The sequence below is a fragment of the Oncorhynchus nerka genome, linkage group LG13 (assembly GCF_034236695.1).
Source record: "Oncorhynchus nerka isolate Pitt River linkage group LG13, Oner_Uvic_2.0, whole genome shotgun sequence".
Taxonomy (NCBI): domain Eukaryota; kingdom Metazoa; phylum Chordata; class Actinopteri; order Salmoniformes; family Salmonidae; genus Oncorhynchus; species Oncorhynchus nerka.
Genome location: NC_088408.1, coordinates 48,829,193 through 48,844,861, shown reverse-complemented (window position 1 = coordinate 48,844,861; position 15,669 = coordinate 48,829,193). Strand labels below are relative to the sequence as shown.

Here is a 15,669-nt window from a genome sequence, read left to right as displayed (position 1 = left end):
CAAAGCTGGGACCGAGAGACTGAAAAACAGCTTCTATCTCAAGGCCATCAGACTGTTAAACAGCCACCACTAACATTGAGTGTCTGCTGCCAACACACTGACTCAACTCCAGCCACTTTAATAATGGGAATTGATGGGAAATGATGTAAAATATATCACTAGCCACTTTAAACAATGCTACCTAATATAATGTTTACATACCCTACATTATTCATCTCATATGTATACGTATATACTGTACTCTATATCATCTACTGCATCTTTATGTAATACATGTATCACTAGCCACTTTAACTATGCCACTTTGTTTACATTCTCATATGTATATACTGCACTCAATACCATCTACTGTATCTTGCCTATGCCGCTCTGTACCATCACTCATTCATATATCTTCATGTACATATTCTTTATCCCCTTACACTTGTGTCTATAAGGTAGTAGTTTTGGAATTGTTAGCTAGATTACTTGTTGGATATTACTGCATTGTCGGAACTAGAAGCACAAGCATTTCGCTACACTCGCACTAACATCTGCTAACCATGTGTATGTGACAAATAAAATTTGATTTGATTTACTGTGGATATAGATACTTTTGTACCTGTTTCCTTCAGCATCTTCACAAGGTCCTTTGCTGTTCTGGGATTGATTTGCACTTTTCACACCAAAGTCGTTCATCTCTAACTCGTCTCCTTCCTGAGCGGTATGACGACTGCGTGGTCCCATGGTGTCTATACTTGCATACTATTGTTTGTGCAGATGAGTGGTACCTTCAGGCGTTTGGAAATTGCTCCCAAGGATGAACCAGACTTGTGGAGGTCTACATTTTTTCCCCCATGATGTCAAGCAAAGATGTACTGAGTTTGAAGGTAGGCCTTGAAATACATCTATATCTATATCCTTATGTACATATTCTTTATCCCCTTACACCGTGTATAAGACAGTAGTTTTGGAATTGTTAGTTAGATTACTTGTTGGTTATCACTGCATTGTCGGAACTAGAAGCACAAGCATTTCGCTACACTCGCATTAACATCTGCTAACCATGTGTATGTGACAAATAAAATTTGATTTGATTTGAAATCGTACTACACCGGCTCCGACGCTCATCGGATGTGGCAGAGCTTGCAAACTATTACAGACTACAAAGGGAAGCACAACCGAGAATTTCCCAGTGACAAGAGCCTACCAGACGAGCTAAACACTGAAACCTGCATGAGAGCATCAGCTGGCCCGGATGACTGTGTGATCACGTTCTCCGCAGCCGATGTGGGTAAGACCTTTTAAACAGGTCAACATTCACAAGTCCGCTGGGCCTGACGGATTACCAGGACGTGTACTCCAAGCATGACCTGACCAACTGGCAACAGCCTTCACTGACATTTTCAACCTCTCCCTGTCTGAGTCTGTAACACCAACATGTTTTAAGCAGACCACCATGGTCCCTGTGCCCAGGAACACTAAGGTAACCTACCTAAATGACTACCGACCCGTAGCACTCACGTCCGTAGCCATGAAATGCTTGGAAAGGCTGGTCATGGCTCACATCAACAGCATTTTCCTAGAAACCCTAGACCCACTCAAATTTGCATACCGCACCAACAGATCCACAGATTATGCAATCTCTATTGCACAAAAGGAACACCTATGTGAGAATGCTATTCATTGACTACAGCTGAGCATTCAACATCATAATGCCCTCAAAGCTCATCACTAAGCTCAGGACCCTGGGACTAAACACCTCCCTCTGCAACTGGATCCTAGACTTCCTGGCGGGCCACCCCCAGGTGGTAAGGGTAGTTAACAGCACATCCTCCACGCAGATCCTCAACACGGGGGCCCCTCAGGGGTCCGTACTCAGACCCCTCCTGTACTCCCTTTTCATTCATGAGTGCTCGGCCAGGCATAACTCCAACACCATCATTAAGTATGCTGATGACACAACAGTTGTAGGCCTGGTCACCGACAACGATGAGACAGCATATAGGGAGGAGGTCAGATGAATGACCATGTGGTGCAAGGACAACAACCTCTCCCTCAACGTCATCAAGACAAAGGAGATTATTGTGGACTACAGGAAAAGGAGGACAGAGCACGCCCCCATTCTCATCTACGGGGCTGCAGTGGAGAAGGTTGACAGCTTCAAGTTCCTTGGCATCCACATCACCAACAAACTAACATGGTCCAAGCACATCAAGACAGTCGTGAAGAGGGCACGACAAAACCTATTCCCCCTCAGGAGACCGACTAGATTTGGCATGGGTCCCCAGATTCTCAAAAGGTTTTACAGCTGCACCATGGAGAGCATCCTGACAGGTTGCATCACTGCCTGGTATGGCAACTGCTTGGCCTCCGACCGCAAGGCACTACAGAAGGTAGTGAGTACGGCCCAGTACATCACCGGGGCCAAGCTTCCTGCCATCCAGAACCTTTATACCAGGCGGTGTCAGAGGAAGGCCCTAAAAATTGTCAAAGACTCCAGCCACCCTAGTCATAGACTGTTCTCTCTGCTACTGCACGGCAAGCGGTACCTGAGCGCCAAGTCTAGTTACAAGAGGCTTCTAAACAGCTTCTACCCCCAATCCATAAGACTCCTAAACAGCTAATCAAATGGCTACCCAGACTATTTTCACCCCCCCTGCTGCTACTCAATGTTATTATCTATGCATAGCCACATTAACTCGACCTGCACGTACATAATTACCTCAACATCAGTTCCTGGGCACATTGACTCTGAACCGATACCCCCGCTATTGTTATTTATTGCTGCTCCTTAATTATTAGTTTTTCTTATCTCTTTTTAAAGGTATTTTCTTAACTGCATTGTTGGTTAAGGGCTTTTAAGTAAGCATTTCACTGTTGTATACGGCGCATGTGTTTACTGTATGTTTGTTTATTCCATGTGTAACTCTGTTGCTTGTGTCCTTTGCTTTATCTTGGCCAGGTCGCAGTTGTAAATGAGAACTTGTTCTCAACTAGCCTACCTGGTTAAATAAAGGTGAAATAAAAAAATAATTTTGATTTGAAATACAGTATGATATAGCCCTATTTCATGTTCAATAAATCATTCTATTTTGTTACTTTTAGAGTACTGTCTATCATTTGTCTCAATATATTTTATGACGTGTGCGCAATGATGTGCCAAATCGGTGATTTAGTGCATTTTTATTGGGTAAGCATTAGAATAAGCCACCTCAATATTTGTAGCCATGGGTAGTAATATCTCTAGGAGCTGATCCGTCGTCAGTATTGTGAAATAATTCTAATGATAAGGTAAGATTTTAAATGATAAAGTTGACCTGAGAGCAGCACTGCCTTTCTTTCGATTCTAGCAGTATCAACAAACGCTCCAAAGACGCACTTAGCGACTGTTCTCTCTGCGTGGCGTTTTGGGAAACACGTTACATATTGGCTGCTGTAGAAAAGATGCATCGTTAAAACACCCATACGCCTAAGTTCTATCGCTATCGAGAAACTGGGCCCTGGAAAATATTGCGTTGAGAGCAGTGGCGGTCAGCACCATTGAAGATGAGGGAGGACTTTTAAAAAATATATTTTTGTTGAAATTTATGATCATGACCTTATTTATATTACAGCATATTGGATGACTGTCATTCATATTCCATTCACCCAACTCAATGTAACATCGATAAGTTTAGGCTACAACATGATACTCAAATTTTCTCAATACCCATCGTGACGTTATAACAACCTAGCCTATGAATGAAAGTTTAGAACGTAGGTGCACAGGTCGACAGAAATGTGAGTAATCAAGGTGTCAGACAGTGACACATTCAATACCGCCTTGCACACTGGCCTGCATCTAGCTGATCTAGGGTCTAATAATTAGTCCAACAGTTGCAATTGAGAGTTTCTATTTGACAAACTCAGGTATGTTTATCCCAGTTTCATTGCATATGCTGAGGGTGCTGCAACCCGCCCTGAAAAATCAGTATTACATTTTTTTTTTCATCTCACAAATGTAGTGCACTGGGACTTTACTAGTCCTGTATTAGCGGACCGACATAGCTGTCTGTAGTGCGGGCAACATTTTGTTGCAGCTATGTTTGTAGCTATAATTCCTTCTTGCATCTATGCGCTCTCCTCCTCTCACCTTTTCCCTTAGCTTGTGGATTTCAAATCAAAATCAAATCAAATCCAATTTTATTTGTCACATACACATGGTTAGCAGATGTTAATGCGAGTGTAGCGAAATGCTTGTGCTTCTAGTTCCGACAATGCAGTGATAACCAACAAGTAATCTAACTAACAATTCCAAAACTACTGTCTTATACACGGTGTAAGGGGATAAAGAATATGTACATAAGGATATAGATATAGATGTATTTCAAGGCCTACCTTCAAACTCAGTACATCTTTGCTTGACATCATGGGGGAAAAAATGTAGACCTCCACAAGTCTGGTTCATCCTTGGGAGCAATTTCCAAACGCCTGAAGGTACCACTCATCTGCACAAACAATAGTATGCAAGTATAGACACCATGGGACCACGCAGTCGTCATACCGCTCAGGAAGGAGACGAGTTAGAGATGAACGACTTTGGTGTGAAAAGTGCAAATCAATCCCAGAACAGCAAAGGACCTTGTGAAGATGCTGAAGGAAACAGGTACAAAAGTATCTATATCCACAGTAAATCAAATCAAATTTTATTTGTCACATACACATGGTTAGCAGATGTTAGTGCGAGTGTAGCGAAATGCTTGTGCTTCTAGTTCCGACAATGCAGTGATAACCAACAAGTAATCTAACTAACAATTCCAAAACTACTGTCTTATACCCAGTGTAAGGGGATAAGGAATATGTACATAAGGATATATGAATGAGTGATGGTACAGAGCAGCATACAGTAGATGGTATCGAGTACAGTATATACATATGCATTTCATATACATTTCAGTGCACAACACCTCAGCTGTCTGACTAGATGAAAAAATCTTAACAAGCCAAACCTTTATATCATAACCGCTAACTGCTACACGCAGCCTAAATCGTTGTCACCATTATTAGCCAACATCATAGTCAATATAGCTACTAGAACTAACACATTAGTAAACCCGCTACAATCCTGCAGCAGTTTAGCAGTTACACCGGTTGGCCCTGGTGGCAATAAACTAATAAAACTGACCTTGACTTGGAAGAGTTCCAGTGTTGTAAAAGCTATAACCAGCTAGCATCGAGCTGGGTGTAACATTCCTCTCTGTTTGAGCCGGATGTTTTTAGTAGGCTTAACTAGCTAGCTGCATTCGCAGTAAGTGAAAATGAAAGAAAAAAAATACAAATATAGCTCTCTTGCGTCACCTTCATTTTTGAATAAATTAATTTCTTAAACTCTTCAACTATTGTGTTTCTCTCTCTTTGAGTCAACTACTCACCAAATGTTATGCACTGCAGCGCTAGCTAGCTGTAGCATATGCTTTCAATATGAGATTTATTCCATGATCCTTTCATTGGGTGGACAACATGTCAGTTCATATTGCAAGAGCTCTAACAGGTTGGAGGACATCCTCCAGGAGTTGTCACAATTACTGTGTAAGTCTATGGAAGAGGATGAGAACCATGTGCCTCCTGGGTTTTGTATTGAAGCCAGAGGACGGAAACTAGCTGTCCTCCGGCTAATACACCATGGTGCTACCTTACTGCGCTGTTGAGGCTACTCTATACTTTTATTGCAAAACATGTTTTTTAATCAATTATTTGGTGACGTGTGACTATATTTAGTACAGTTTAATCTATGCAATTCACTGAGGAAGATGGTCCTCCCCTTCCTCCATAGGTGCCACATTTCAAGTTTTGTGCAAATGGTTAATTTAGTGTTTTTCACAAAATTCTAAATGGCGGACCCTGAGGCAAATTTGTTCCTTGTGAGGAGAGGGACCAAGGACCAAGGTACTGCATTTGATGACTTTGGGTCAGTGGGTGAAGGCCGTCATCTTCCCAAGTTTTCATTTTCAATCTCTTGTTATGGCGCTACCATCTGGCCAATCAGTGTAATTTAACAACGCATTCCAAGGTGCTGGCTTGTTTTTACCAACACTCGTCACCCTCTGTGTCCCTTGTCTAAACGCAGCATGAACGAATTTACGAACGGAGACAGATCCACAATCCCCTTCCCGATTTCATCGTGGGGGACCATAACATTAAAGTCATTAGACCTTAAGGAGTAACAGTAGGCTGGCCTACAGTCATTAGGAGTACATTATTGGGCTAGTTATAGGTTAAAGGCCTATGAACATCACACGCAGCAACTCGGATGCTCACATTCCCGCTCACCCGATCTTGACATCGCTAATGAGAAGACCCAGGTCTATGCAAACACTTTACTGTGACCTATAGAAAGCCGAATTAATTGGGGGGGAGGCACAAATAGCACCCTATGTTCAAGGTATTTTGTACCGTGGGTGATATGTTGCTCCCGCGGAGAGCCTTAGAACGAAGGAAGGTTAGTAGCCAAACTAGTGTATTTATGAATCTAAATACCTTGAAAACCGATGTAAAACAAGACCTGTATTAAAGCAGGAAACAGTCGGTCAACTCACCATACTTTCAAAGAGACCGTCAGTTTAGGATTGAAGTTGTGTATTTTTTTCCTGCCACTTGCATAACGTGGCACTGTTTTTATATAATGTTAACTTTCCCTTGTTTTGATAAAGCAGTAGGTCAAGTTACACAGGTTCCGGTGCATGAACTGCTGAACGTTGCAGTTAAAAACACACACCCCACTGCTGTTTTCTGTAGTCTACCCCTTAAAATCCCAAATATTGGTAATTAAATGGGCATTACGTAGTAGCCTACGATACATGATAAACCTAATATTATTGCCCGTAGCGTATTTTCTTCTTCCCCAATTTATTGGCTTTTACTGCCACCTGCTGTTGAATAGTTGGAGCCAGAGCCATTCATTTTGCGTTTAATATAGGCGGACCTAATTTTGTTGAAACTGCTCAGTTATCACGTACTCTTCATCATAATGTTATTTCACGCATATGGCCTCAAACCTGCTTGATAATTACTAGACAGTCTTTGTGGCCCCCCAGACACAGGCCTGCAAGCTGAATATACCCTAGTAGGTAGGCTAACGTACATAGAGAGGGTATTTATTCAGTATTTTATTGCACTCTGGTAAATAGCCTACTGCAATGTAATCGTTTTTAATTGAACAGTCAGCCTACAATTCTAGTGGTTTATTTCCTATGTAAAATCAACACCCAACTCAATTGTTTGACTTATTTCTCTCTCTCTCTCTCTCTCATACACACACGCGGACCTCCTCACCCCTGCTATGCTACCGAAGGGCATCAATTGTGAAAACGTGTTATTCAGACACAGGGAGAAACATTTCCACTGCAGAGGACACATTCTTCACTAATCATCTTGGCAGTGACCTTTTGTGTGGGCTGTGCTATGTGTCCTTGGACGTAAAGGTAAACACCTGTGCTCCAGCGTGCAAAACATGTTGTTATGTTGGAATGGGGATGAAGTGAATTTGAAAGCTGTTGCCCTCTAAGTGTTTACTGAGCTGAAGGTTGTCAGTTGATGGTCCTTGTGGCCTATGGAGACTAACTAATGCAATACAATGTATTACATTTGTTACCCTAATGCACTAGCGGCCACAATTCCTGTGTTTTGTTTATCAGCGGCACACTACTGCTGCTAAATTACTGCTGCCATACCAATTTTAGAAATGCATTTCATGATGGAAAAATTGACTTATATGTTTAAAAATAATAATAATACGATCTTTGAGAACTAGAAATCACAAAAATAAAAGCTAAACCAATAAAATAAAAGAATGCATTTAGGAGTACATTTGGCATAGCTGGATTACCGACCGGGCATACCCAGGGCCCCCGATTGGGGTTCCCATTGAATTTATTATAATGTTTGAGCATAAGAACACAGAATTAGCCATGGCAAAAACAAACTTTTTTGTTGCCATGGCTAAAGCGACCTTTGCCACCGCTGCTAAAATACATCTAAGGAAACACTGAATTTGATCCTGTCTCATACATTTAATACAATGGTCAATTCATTCTAGACTGTCTGTCTTGATAAACATGAGAGGAGTAGTGATTTAGGCTTAGGTGTAGTCTCTAAGCATTCTGCATATGTTTATTATAGCAAATTAAATAGATAAACATATTTGACTCTATTCAAATTTGTAGTAGGCTACATTCAATTCATAATACTTCAGGGGTAAAATAATGCTTATGCAATAAACGTGACAATTTAATTTGAGTGAGATTAATGTTTTTATATGCCTTTTATTAAATGTAATCAAAGATCTATATACAACGTGTAGTTTACTGGGCCATGCATGTTGATGTTGGCCATATGCATTTAATCTGGTTGTGGTAGGGTGCTCTGTCGTTGTTTACTCTCTAGATGGCACTGTGGTGAAAGAAATCAAGCGTTTGATTATGAAAGTCAGCTGAGAAGACACAAGGCTGAGGTGTAACAGGGATTCTCTCCATTTCAAATGTGTTACACCGGTATCATAATAATAATCATATTAATTGAAGAGTGGCAAACTATTGTGATTGTGAGAGAGCAAGCAACTCAAAACACACTTCAACCCACCTTTCAAATAGAGGAAAGGAATTATATATATTATTTAACAAATAGCTGTGGTGATAGTATTTCAAAGATGTTCCAAATGATTTGGCTGCTATACCAAAGCACAGCAAATAACCTTAGCAAGACAGGTTCAGCATCAGCAGTGCTCTACCCACACCACAAGTGTGCGTCCCAAATGTCACCCTATTCTCCCATAGGGCTCTTGTCAAAAGAAGTGATATAGGGAATTGGGTGCTATTTGGGACGCAACCCAAGTCTACCTCTAAAATGTCTCCAGTATAAAAGACCCTCCTTATGGGCATGATTGGGCAGCATTCTCTGTGGTGCCACTTTGCTAAAGCTGGCCAACAGAGATTTGGCTCCAACTCATTACTTGTTTGGCCGAGTGCCAGTCCAAAAAAACCTTTTGTAAAGGGATAACGCAATCCTACCCCAAAACAATGACAGGCTTAAAATATGATTGTAATTACCAGATCCCTTTATCATTATTAGCAATTCACCCAACGCTAGCTGGCTGGGTGTTTGTATTCATAACATAAACATAATCTGCCCACAAACCAAAACAGGTTATTTGTAAATGATTAAATATTGGCCATATCATATTGTGATGGAGTAGCAGCATTTGTGTGCGTTCATCTATGTGTCCCTCAACTGTGAATTGCATCATAAATGATAGCTGTTTCATTAGAGTAACAGTGCAGCACAACCTGCAATCAGGGGTAGACGTAACACAGTAAACACAAATCCTGGACACTGAAATTAGTATAATATCTTACATGGTATGGTACAGTGCATTCTGAAAGTATTCAGACCATCCCCGTTTCCACATTTTGTTACGTTACAGCCTTATTCTAAAATGGATTAAATACATTTTTTCCTCATCAATCTACACACAATACATCATAATGACAAAGCGAAAACAGGTTTTTAGAAATGTTTGCAAATGTATTAAAAAAACGGATACCTTTTCAGACCCTTTGATATGAGACTCGAAATTGAGCTCAGGTGCATCCTGTTTCCGTGGATCCTCCTTGATGTTTCTACAACTTGATTTTAGTCCGCCTGTGGTAAATTCAATTGATTGGACATGATTTGGAAAGGTGCACACACCTGTCTATATAAGGTCCCACAGTTGACAGTGCATGTCGGAGCAAAAACCAATCCATGAGGTTGAAGGAATTGTCCGTAGAGCTCCGACACAGGATTGTGTCGAGGCACAGATCTGGGGAAGGGTACAAAAACAATTCTACAGCATTGAATGCCCCCAGGAACAGTGTCCTCCATCATTCTTAAATGGAAGAAGTTTGGAAACATCAAAACTCTGGCCAGGCGGCCAGCTCTAGGAAAACTGAGCAATCAGGGGAGAAGGGTCTTGTTCAGGGAGGTGGCCAAGAACCTAATGGTCACTCGGACAGAGCTCCAGAGTTCCTCTGTGGCGATGGGAGAACCTTCCAGAAGGACAATCATCTTTGCAGCACTCCACCAATCAGGCCTTTATGGTAGAGTGGCCAGACGGAAGCTACTCCTCAGTAAAAGGCACATGACAGCCCTCTTGGAGTTTGCTAAAAGCCACCTAAAGACTCTCAGACCATGAGAAACAAGATTCTCTGGTCTGATGAAACCAAGATTGAACTCTTTGGCAATGAATGCCAAGCGTCATGTCTGGAGGAAACCTTGCACCATCCCTACGGTGAGGCATAGTGGTGGCAGCATCATGCTGTGGGGATGTTTTTCAGGGGCAGGGACTGGGACACTAGTCAGGATCGAGGGAAAGATGAACGAAGCAAAGTACAGAGAGATCCTTAATGAAAACCTGCTCCAGAGCGCTCAGGGCCTCTGACTGGGGCAAAGGTTCACCTTCCAATAGGACAATGACCCTAAGCACACAGCCAAGACAACGCAGGAGTGGCTTCGAGACAAGTCTCTGAATGGCCCAGTTAGAGCCCAGACTTGAACTCGATCGAACATATCTGGAAATAGCTCTGCAGTGATGTTCCCAGCCAAACTGACAGCTTGAGAGGATCTGCAGAGAAGAATGGGAGAAATTATCCAGATACAGGTGTGCCAAGCTTGTAGTGTCATAACCAAGAAGAGTTGAGGCTGTAATGTGATATTGCATTTTTTTAAATATAAAAAAAATATATACATTTGCAGAAATGTCTAAACATGTTTTTGCTTTGTCATTATGGGGTATTGTGTGTAGGTTGATGAGGGGGAAAAAAACGATTTCATCCATTTTAAAGTAAGGCTGTAACGTAACAAAAAGTCAAGGGGTCTAATTACTTTCCGACTGCACTGTATGTATTATTTTGTGGATGTCCATCCAGTGGATGGTGCCTGGAGAAGTGGTACACTCTAATTTTGGCCAAAACTTCCCAAATGGCCCGCCTGGCGAAGGGAAGGTGGCCTGTGTGAAAAATTGGTGGTACTATATGGCTCAGTTGGTAGAGCATGGCCCTTGCACCTTCAGGGTTGTGTTTTCGATTCCCGGGGCCATTCATACGTAACAACATGTATGCACACAAGTCGCTTTGGATAAAAGTGTCTGCTAAATGGCATTATTACTATATAAACAGTAACATACAGCCTAAAGCCCATACTTGTGGGAAGCTGCTATAGACCACCAAGTGCTAACAGTCAGTATCTGAATAATATGTGTGAAATGCTTGATAATGTATGTGATATCAACAGAGGTATATTTTCTGGGTGATTTAACATTTTGGACTGGCTTTCATCAAGCTGCTCACTCAAGAAAAAGCTTCAAACTGTAACCAGTGCCTGCAACCTGGTTCATGTTATCAGTTAACCTACCAGCGTAGTTACAAACAGCACAGGAATGAAATCATCAACATGTATTGATCACAGCTTTACTAGTGCTGCAGAAATTTGCTTGAAAGCAGTATCCAGATCATGTGACTAAACTAAATAAAAAGAAGAAACTACACTATGAAACAAAGATGAATGATAGTAAAAAGCTTTGGAGCACCTTCAATAATTTTTTTGGGGAAAAGGCAAACTCAGCTCTGTCATTCATTGAATTAGATGGCTCATTCATTACAAAACCGACTCCTATTGCTAATTTACTTTAATGCTTTTTTTAATTGGCAAGATTTGCACATTTAGGCATGACATGCCAGCAACAAACACTGAAACTACACATCCAAGTATATCTGACCAAATTATGAGACCAGAATTGTAATGTTGAATTCCGTAAAGTGAGTGTGGAAGAGGTGAAAAAATTGTTGTCCATCAACAATGACAAGCCACCGGGGTCTGACTACTTGGATGGAACATAATAGAGGATGATATTGCCACTCCTATTTGCCATATATTCCATTTAATTTCTACTAGAAAGTGTGTGCCGTCATGCCTGGAGGGAAGCAAAAGTCATTCCTCTACCTAAGAATAGGAAAGTCCCCTTTACTGGCTCAAATAGCCGACCAATCAACCTGTTACCAACCCTTATTAAAGTTTTGGGAAAATTGTGTTTGACCAGATAAAATGCTATTTTACAGTAAACAAATTGACAACAGAAGGACATTCAACAAGCAGAGCACTTACACAAATGACTGATGCTTGGCAGAGAGAAATTGATGATAAAAAGATTGGGGGGGCTGTTTTGTTAGACTTCAGTGCAGCTTTTGACATTATCAATCATAGTCTGCTGTTGGAAAAATGTATGTGTTATGGCTTTACACCCCCTGCTATATTGTGGCTAAAGAGTTACCTGTCTAACAGAGGGTGTTTTTTAAATGGAAGCCTCTCAAGCACTTCCAGGTAGAATCAGGAATTCCCCAGGGTAGCTGTTTAGGCCCCTTGCTTTTTTCAATCTTTACTAACAACATGCCACTGGCTTTGAGTAAAGCCAGTGTGTTTGTTTGCGGATGACTCAACCCTATACACATCAGCTACTACAGCGACTGAAATGACTGCAACACTTAACATAGAGCTGCAGTTTCAGAATGGGTGGCAAGGAATATGTTAGTCCTAAATATTTCAAAAACTAAATGTCCCACCAAACATACAAAGAACATGGTTGACATGTTCTCAGAACATGTTGTTAGACACATTTTTATGAAAATGTTGCACATACAGTCGGAAGTTTACATACACTTAGGTTGGCGTCATTAAAACTTGTTTTTCAACCACTCCACAAATTTCTTGTTAACAAAATATTGTTTTGGCAAGTCGGTTAGGACATCTACTTTGTGCATGACACAAGTAACTTTTCCAACACTTGTTTAGACATATTATTTCACTCTATCACAAGACGGTACCTTTTAAACAGCTTGGAAAATTCCAGAAAATGATGTCATGGCTTTAGAAGCTTCTTATATTGGAGTCAATTGGAGGTGTACCTGTGGCTGTATTTCAAGGCCTACCTTCAGACTCAGTGCATCTTTGCTTGACATCATGGGAAAATCAAAAGAAATCAGCGAAGACCTCAGAAAAATAATTGTAGACCTCCCCAAAGTCTGGTACATCCTTGGGAGCAATTTCCAAACGCCTGAAGGTACCACTCATCTGCACAAACAATAGTACGCAAGTATAAACACCATGGGGCCACGCAGCTGTCATACCGCTCAGGAAGGAGACGCGCTGTCTTCTAGAGATTTAATGTACTTTGGTGCGAAAAGTGCAAATCAATCCCAGAACAACAGCAAAGGACCTTGTGAAGATGCTGGAGGAAAAATAGATGGCATCACAAGGATGGGAATTTAGGTGGATATATTGAAGCAACATCTCAAGACATCATTCAGGAAGTTAAAGCTTGGTCGCAAATGGGTCTTCCAAATGGACAATGACCACAAGCATACTTCCAAAGTTGTGACAAAATGGCTTAAGGATAACAAAGTCAAGGTATTGGAGTGACCATCACAAAGCCCTGACCTCAATCCTATAGAACATTTGTGGGTAGAACTGAAAGCGCGTGCGAGCAAGGAGGCCTACAAACCTGACTCAGTTACACCAGCTCTGTCAGGAGGAATGGGCCAAAATTCACCCAACATATTGTGGGAAGCTTGTGGAAGGCTACCTGAAACGTTTTAACCAAGTTAAACAATTTAAAGGCAATGCTACCAAATACATATTGAGTGTATGTAAACTTCTGACCCACTGGGAATGTGATGAAAGAAATAAAAGCTTAAATAAATTATTCTCTCTATTAATTATTCTGACATTTCACATTCTTAAAATGAAGTAGTGATCCTAACTCACGTAAGCCAGGTACTTTTTTAACTAGGCTTAAATGCCAGGAATTGTGAAAAACTAAGTTTAAATGTATTTGGCTAAGGTGTATGTAAACTTCCGACTTCAACTGTAATTACACATCTTGTTACTTTTTCAGAACCAATCAAGGCCCCTCCTGTCTCAGCCTCCAGTATTTATGCTGCAATAATTTTTGTCTGGGGGGCTAGGGTCAGTCAGTTATATCTGGAGAATTTCTCCTGTCTTATCCAGTGTCCTGTGTGAATTTAAGTATGCTCTCTCTAATTCTCTCTCTCTCAGAGGACATGAGCCCTAGGACCATGCCTCAGGACTATCTGGCACGATGACTCCATGCTGTGTGAATTTGAAGTATTCTCTCTCTTTTTCTCCTCTCTCTCTCTTCTCTCGGAGGACCTGAGCCCTAGGAGCATGCCTCAGGACTACCTGGCCTGATGACTCCTTGCTGTCCCCAGTCCACCTGGTCATACTGCTGCTCCAGTTTCAACTGTTCTGCCTTCGGCTATGGAACCCTGACCTGTTCACTGGACGTGCTACCTTGTCCTGGACCTGCCGTTTTGGACTCTCTCTCTACTGCACCTGCTGTCTCTAACTCTGAATGATCGGCTATGAAAAGCCAACTGACATTTACTCCTGAGGTGCTGACCTTTTGCACCCTCTACAACCACTGTGATTATTATCTGACCCTGCTGGTCATCTATGAATGTTTGAACATCTTGGCCGTGTTCTGTTATAATCTCCACCCGGCACAGCCAGAAGAGGACTGGCCACCCCTCATAGCCTGGTTCCTCTCTAGGTTTCTTCCTAGGTTTCTTCCTATGTTCTGGCCTTTCTAAGGAGTTTTTCCTAGCCACTGTGCTTCTACATCTGCATTGCTTGCTTTTTGGGGTTTTAGGCTGTGTTTCTGTACATCACTTTGTGACATCGGCTGATGTAAAAAAGGGCTTTATAAATAAGTGTGGTTGATGATCCATTCATAACTCTTTGTCTGTTGGCAAGGATACTCACACACTTTTAACTTATGTTTTTGACATACATAATTACATTGAGCATGTACACCAGCTGTATTATTCAATATGTCTTCACCTGGGATTTGAACTCACAACCTCTTGGTTCACAGTACTCCAGCACTTCCTGCTACGCCACCATATCCATGCCAGGTATCAATTAATCTGACTATTTTCTCATAATTGATTTTATGTACTTATTTCAGCAATTGAAGGGCTTTCTGTATAGTTGTTTAATGTTGGTGGGGCATATTAGCCTGTTTTAATGATGCTCCTGAATCACTAGGATAAATAAAATCGTTTTCTTGAGTATACATTTAGCAGAGCTGAGATTTACTTCAAAGTGAATTCACCCAATTGCTTACACCTATCCAGTGGCGATTTTAGCATGTAAATCCTGGTCAGGCAAACTCAACTTTTTATTAGATTTTTTATGCATGCCAGCAAAGCCAATACACAACACTACACAAACGGTGACAAACGGTGCCCACACACTGTTAGGGCCTACATAAAGCTGTCCCAACAGCAGAGCTTTCTTTTCAGCACCATGGAGTGAATCCTTACTATCACTACACCTGGCTCTCAGCGGAGCCTTGTCTGGCAGCGAAACAGTTCATTCAGCCTCATTTATTGCCTTTTTTAAAAACATAGCTGAAATGGCTGACTTGCTTAAACTAATGTGGTTTCTACTGACAATTGAGATGTACAAACTATGACATAAGGGGACAACGAGCGGATAAGAGGCAATCCGTAATTTCGATGAAGATCTTACAATCGTCATAGCTCACTCATTAGTCTATATAACTATTTGTTCAGCACTTTTGAAATGTACAGCGACAGG

General features: G+C 41.4%; 1 protein-coding gene and 1 long non-coding RNA gene across 2 annotated transcripts in view; one reads left to right on the top strand and one right to left on the bottom strand.

The window, feature by feature from the left end:
• The window catches only part of LOC115139624 (bifunctional protein GlmU-like), a 34,060-nt gene extending 27,212 nt beyond the window's left edge, over positions 1-6,848 (bottom strand). Inside the window, exon 1 of the mRNA XM_029677224.2 lies at positions 6,558-6,848. Coding sequence (XP_029533084.1) covers positions 6,558-6,560 — 3 coding nt within the window. The 5' untranslated portion in view covers positions 6,561-6,848. The remainder of the gene's footprint in view (positions 1-6,557) is intronic.
• Positions 6,069-15,142, top strand: LOC135574704 (uncharacterized). Its single transcript, XR_010465579.1, has 3 exons — positions 6,069-6,460; positions 7,313-7,442; positions 14,215-15,142. It is a non-coding gene; the product is annotated as an uncharacterized LOC135574704 (long non-coding RNA).
• The last annotated feature ends 527 nt before the right edge of the window (positions 15,143-15,669 follow it).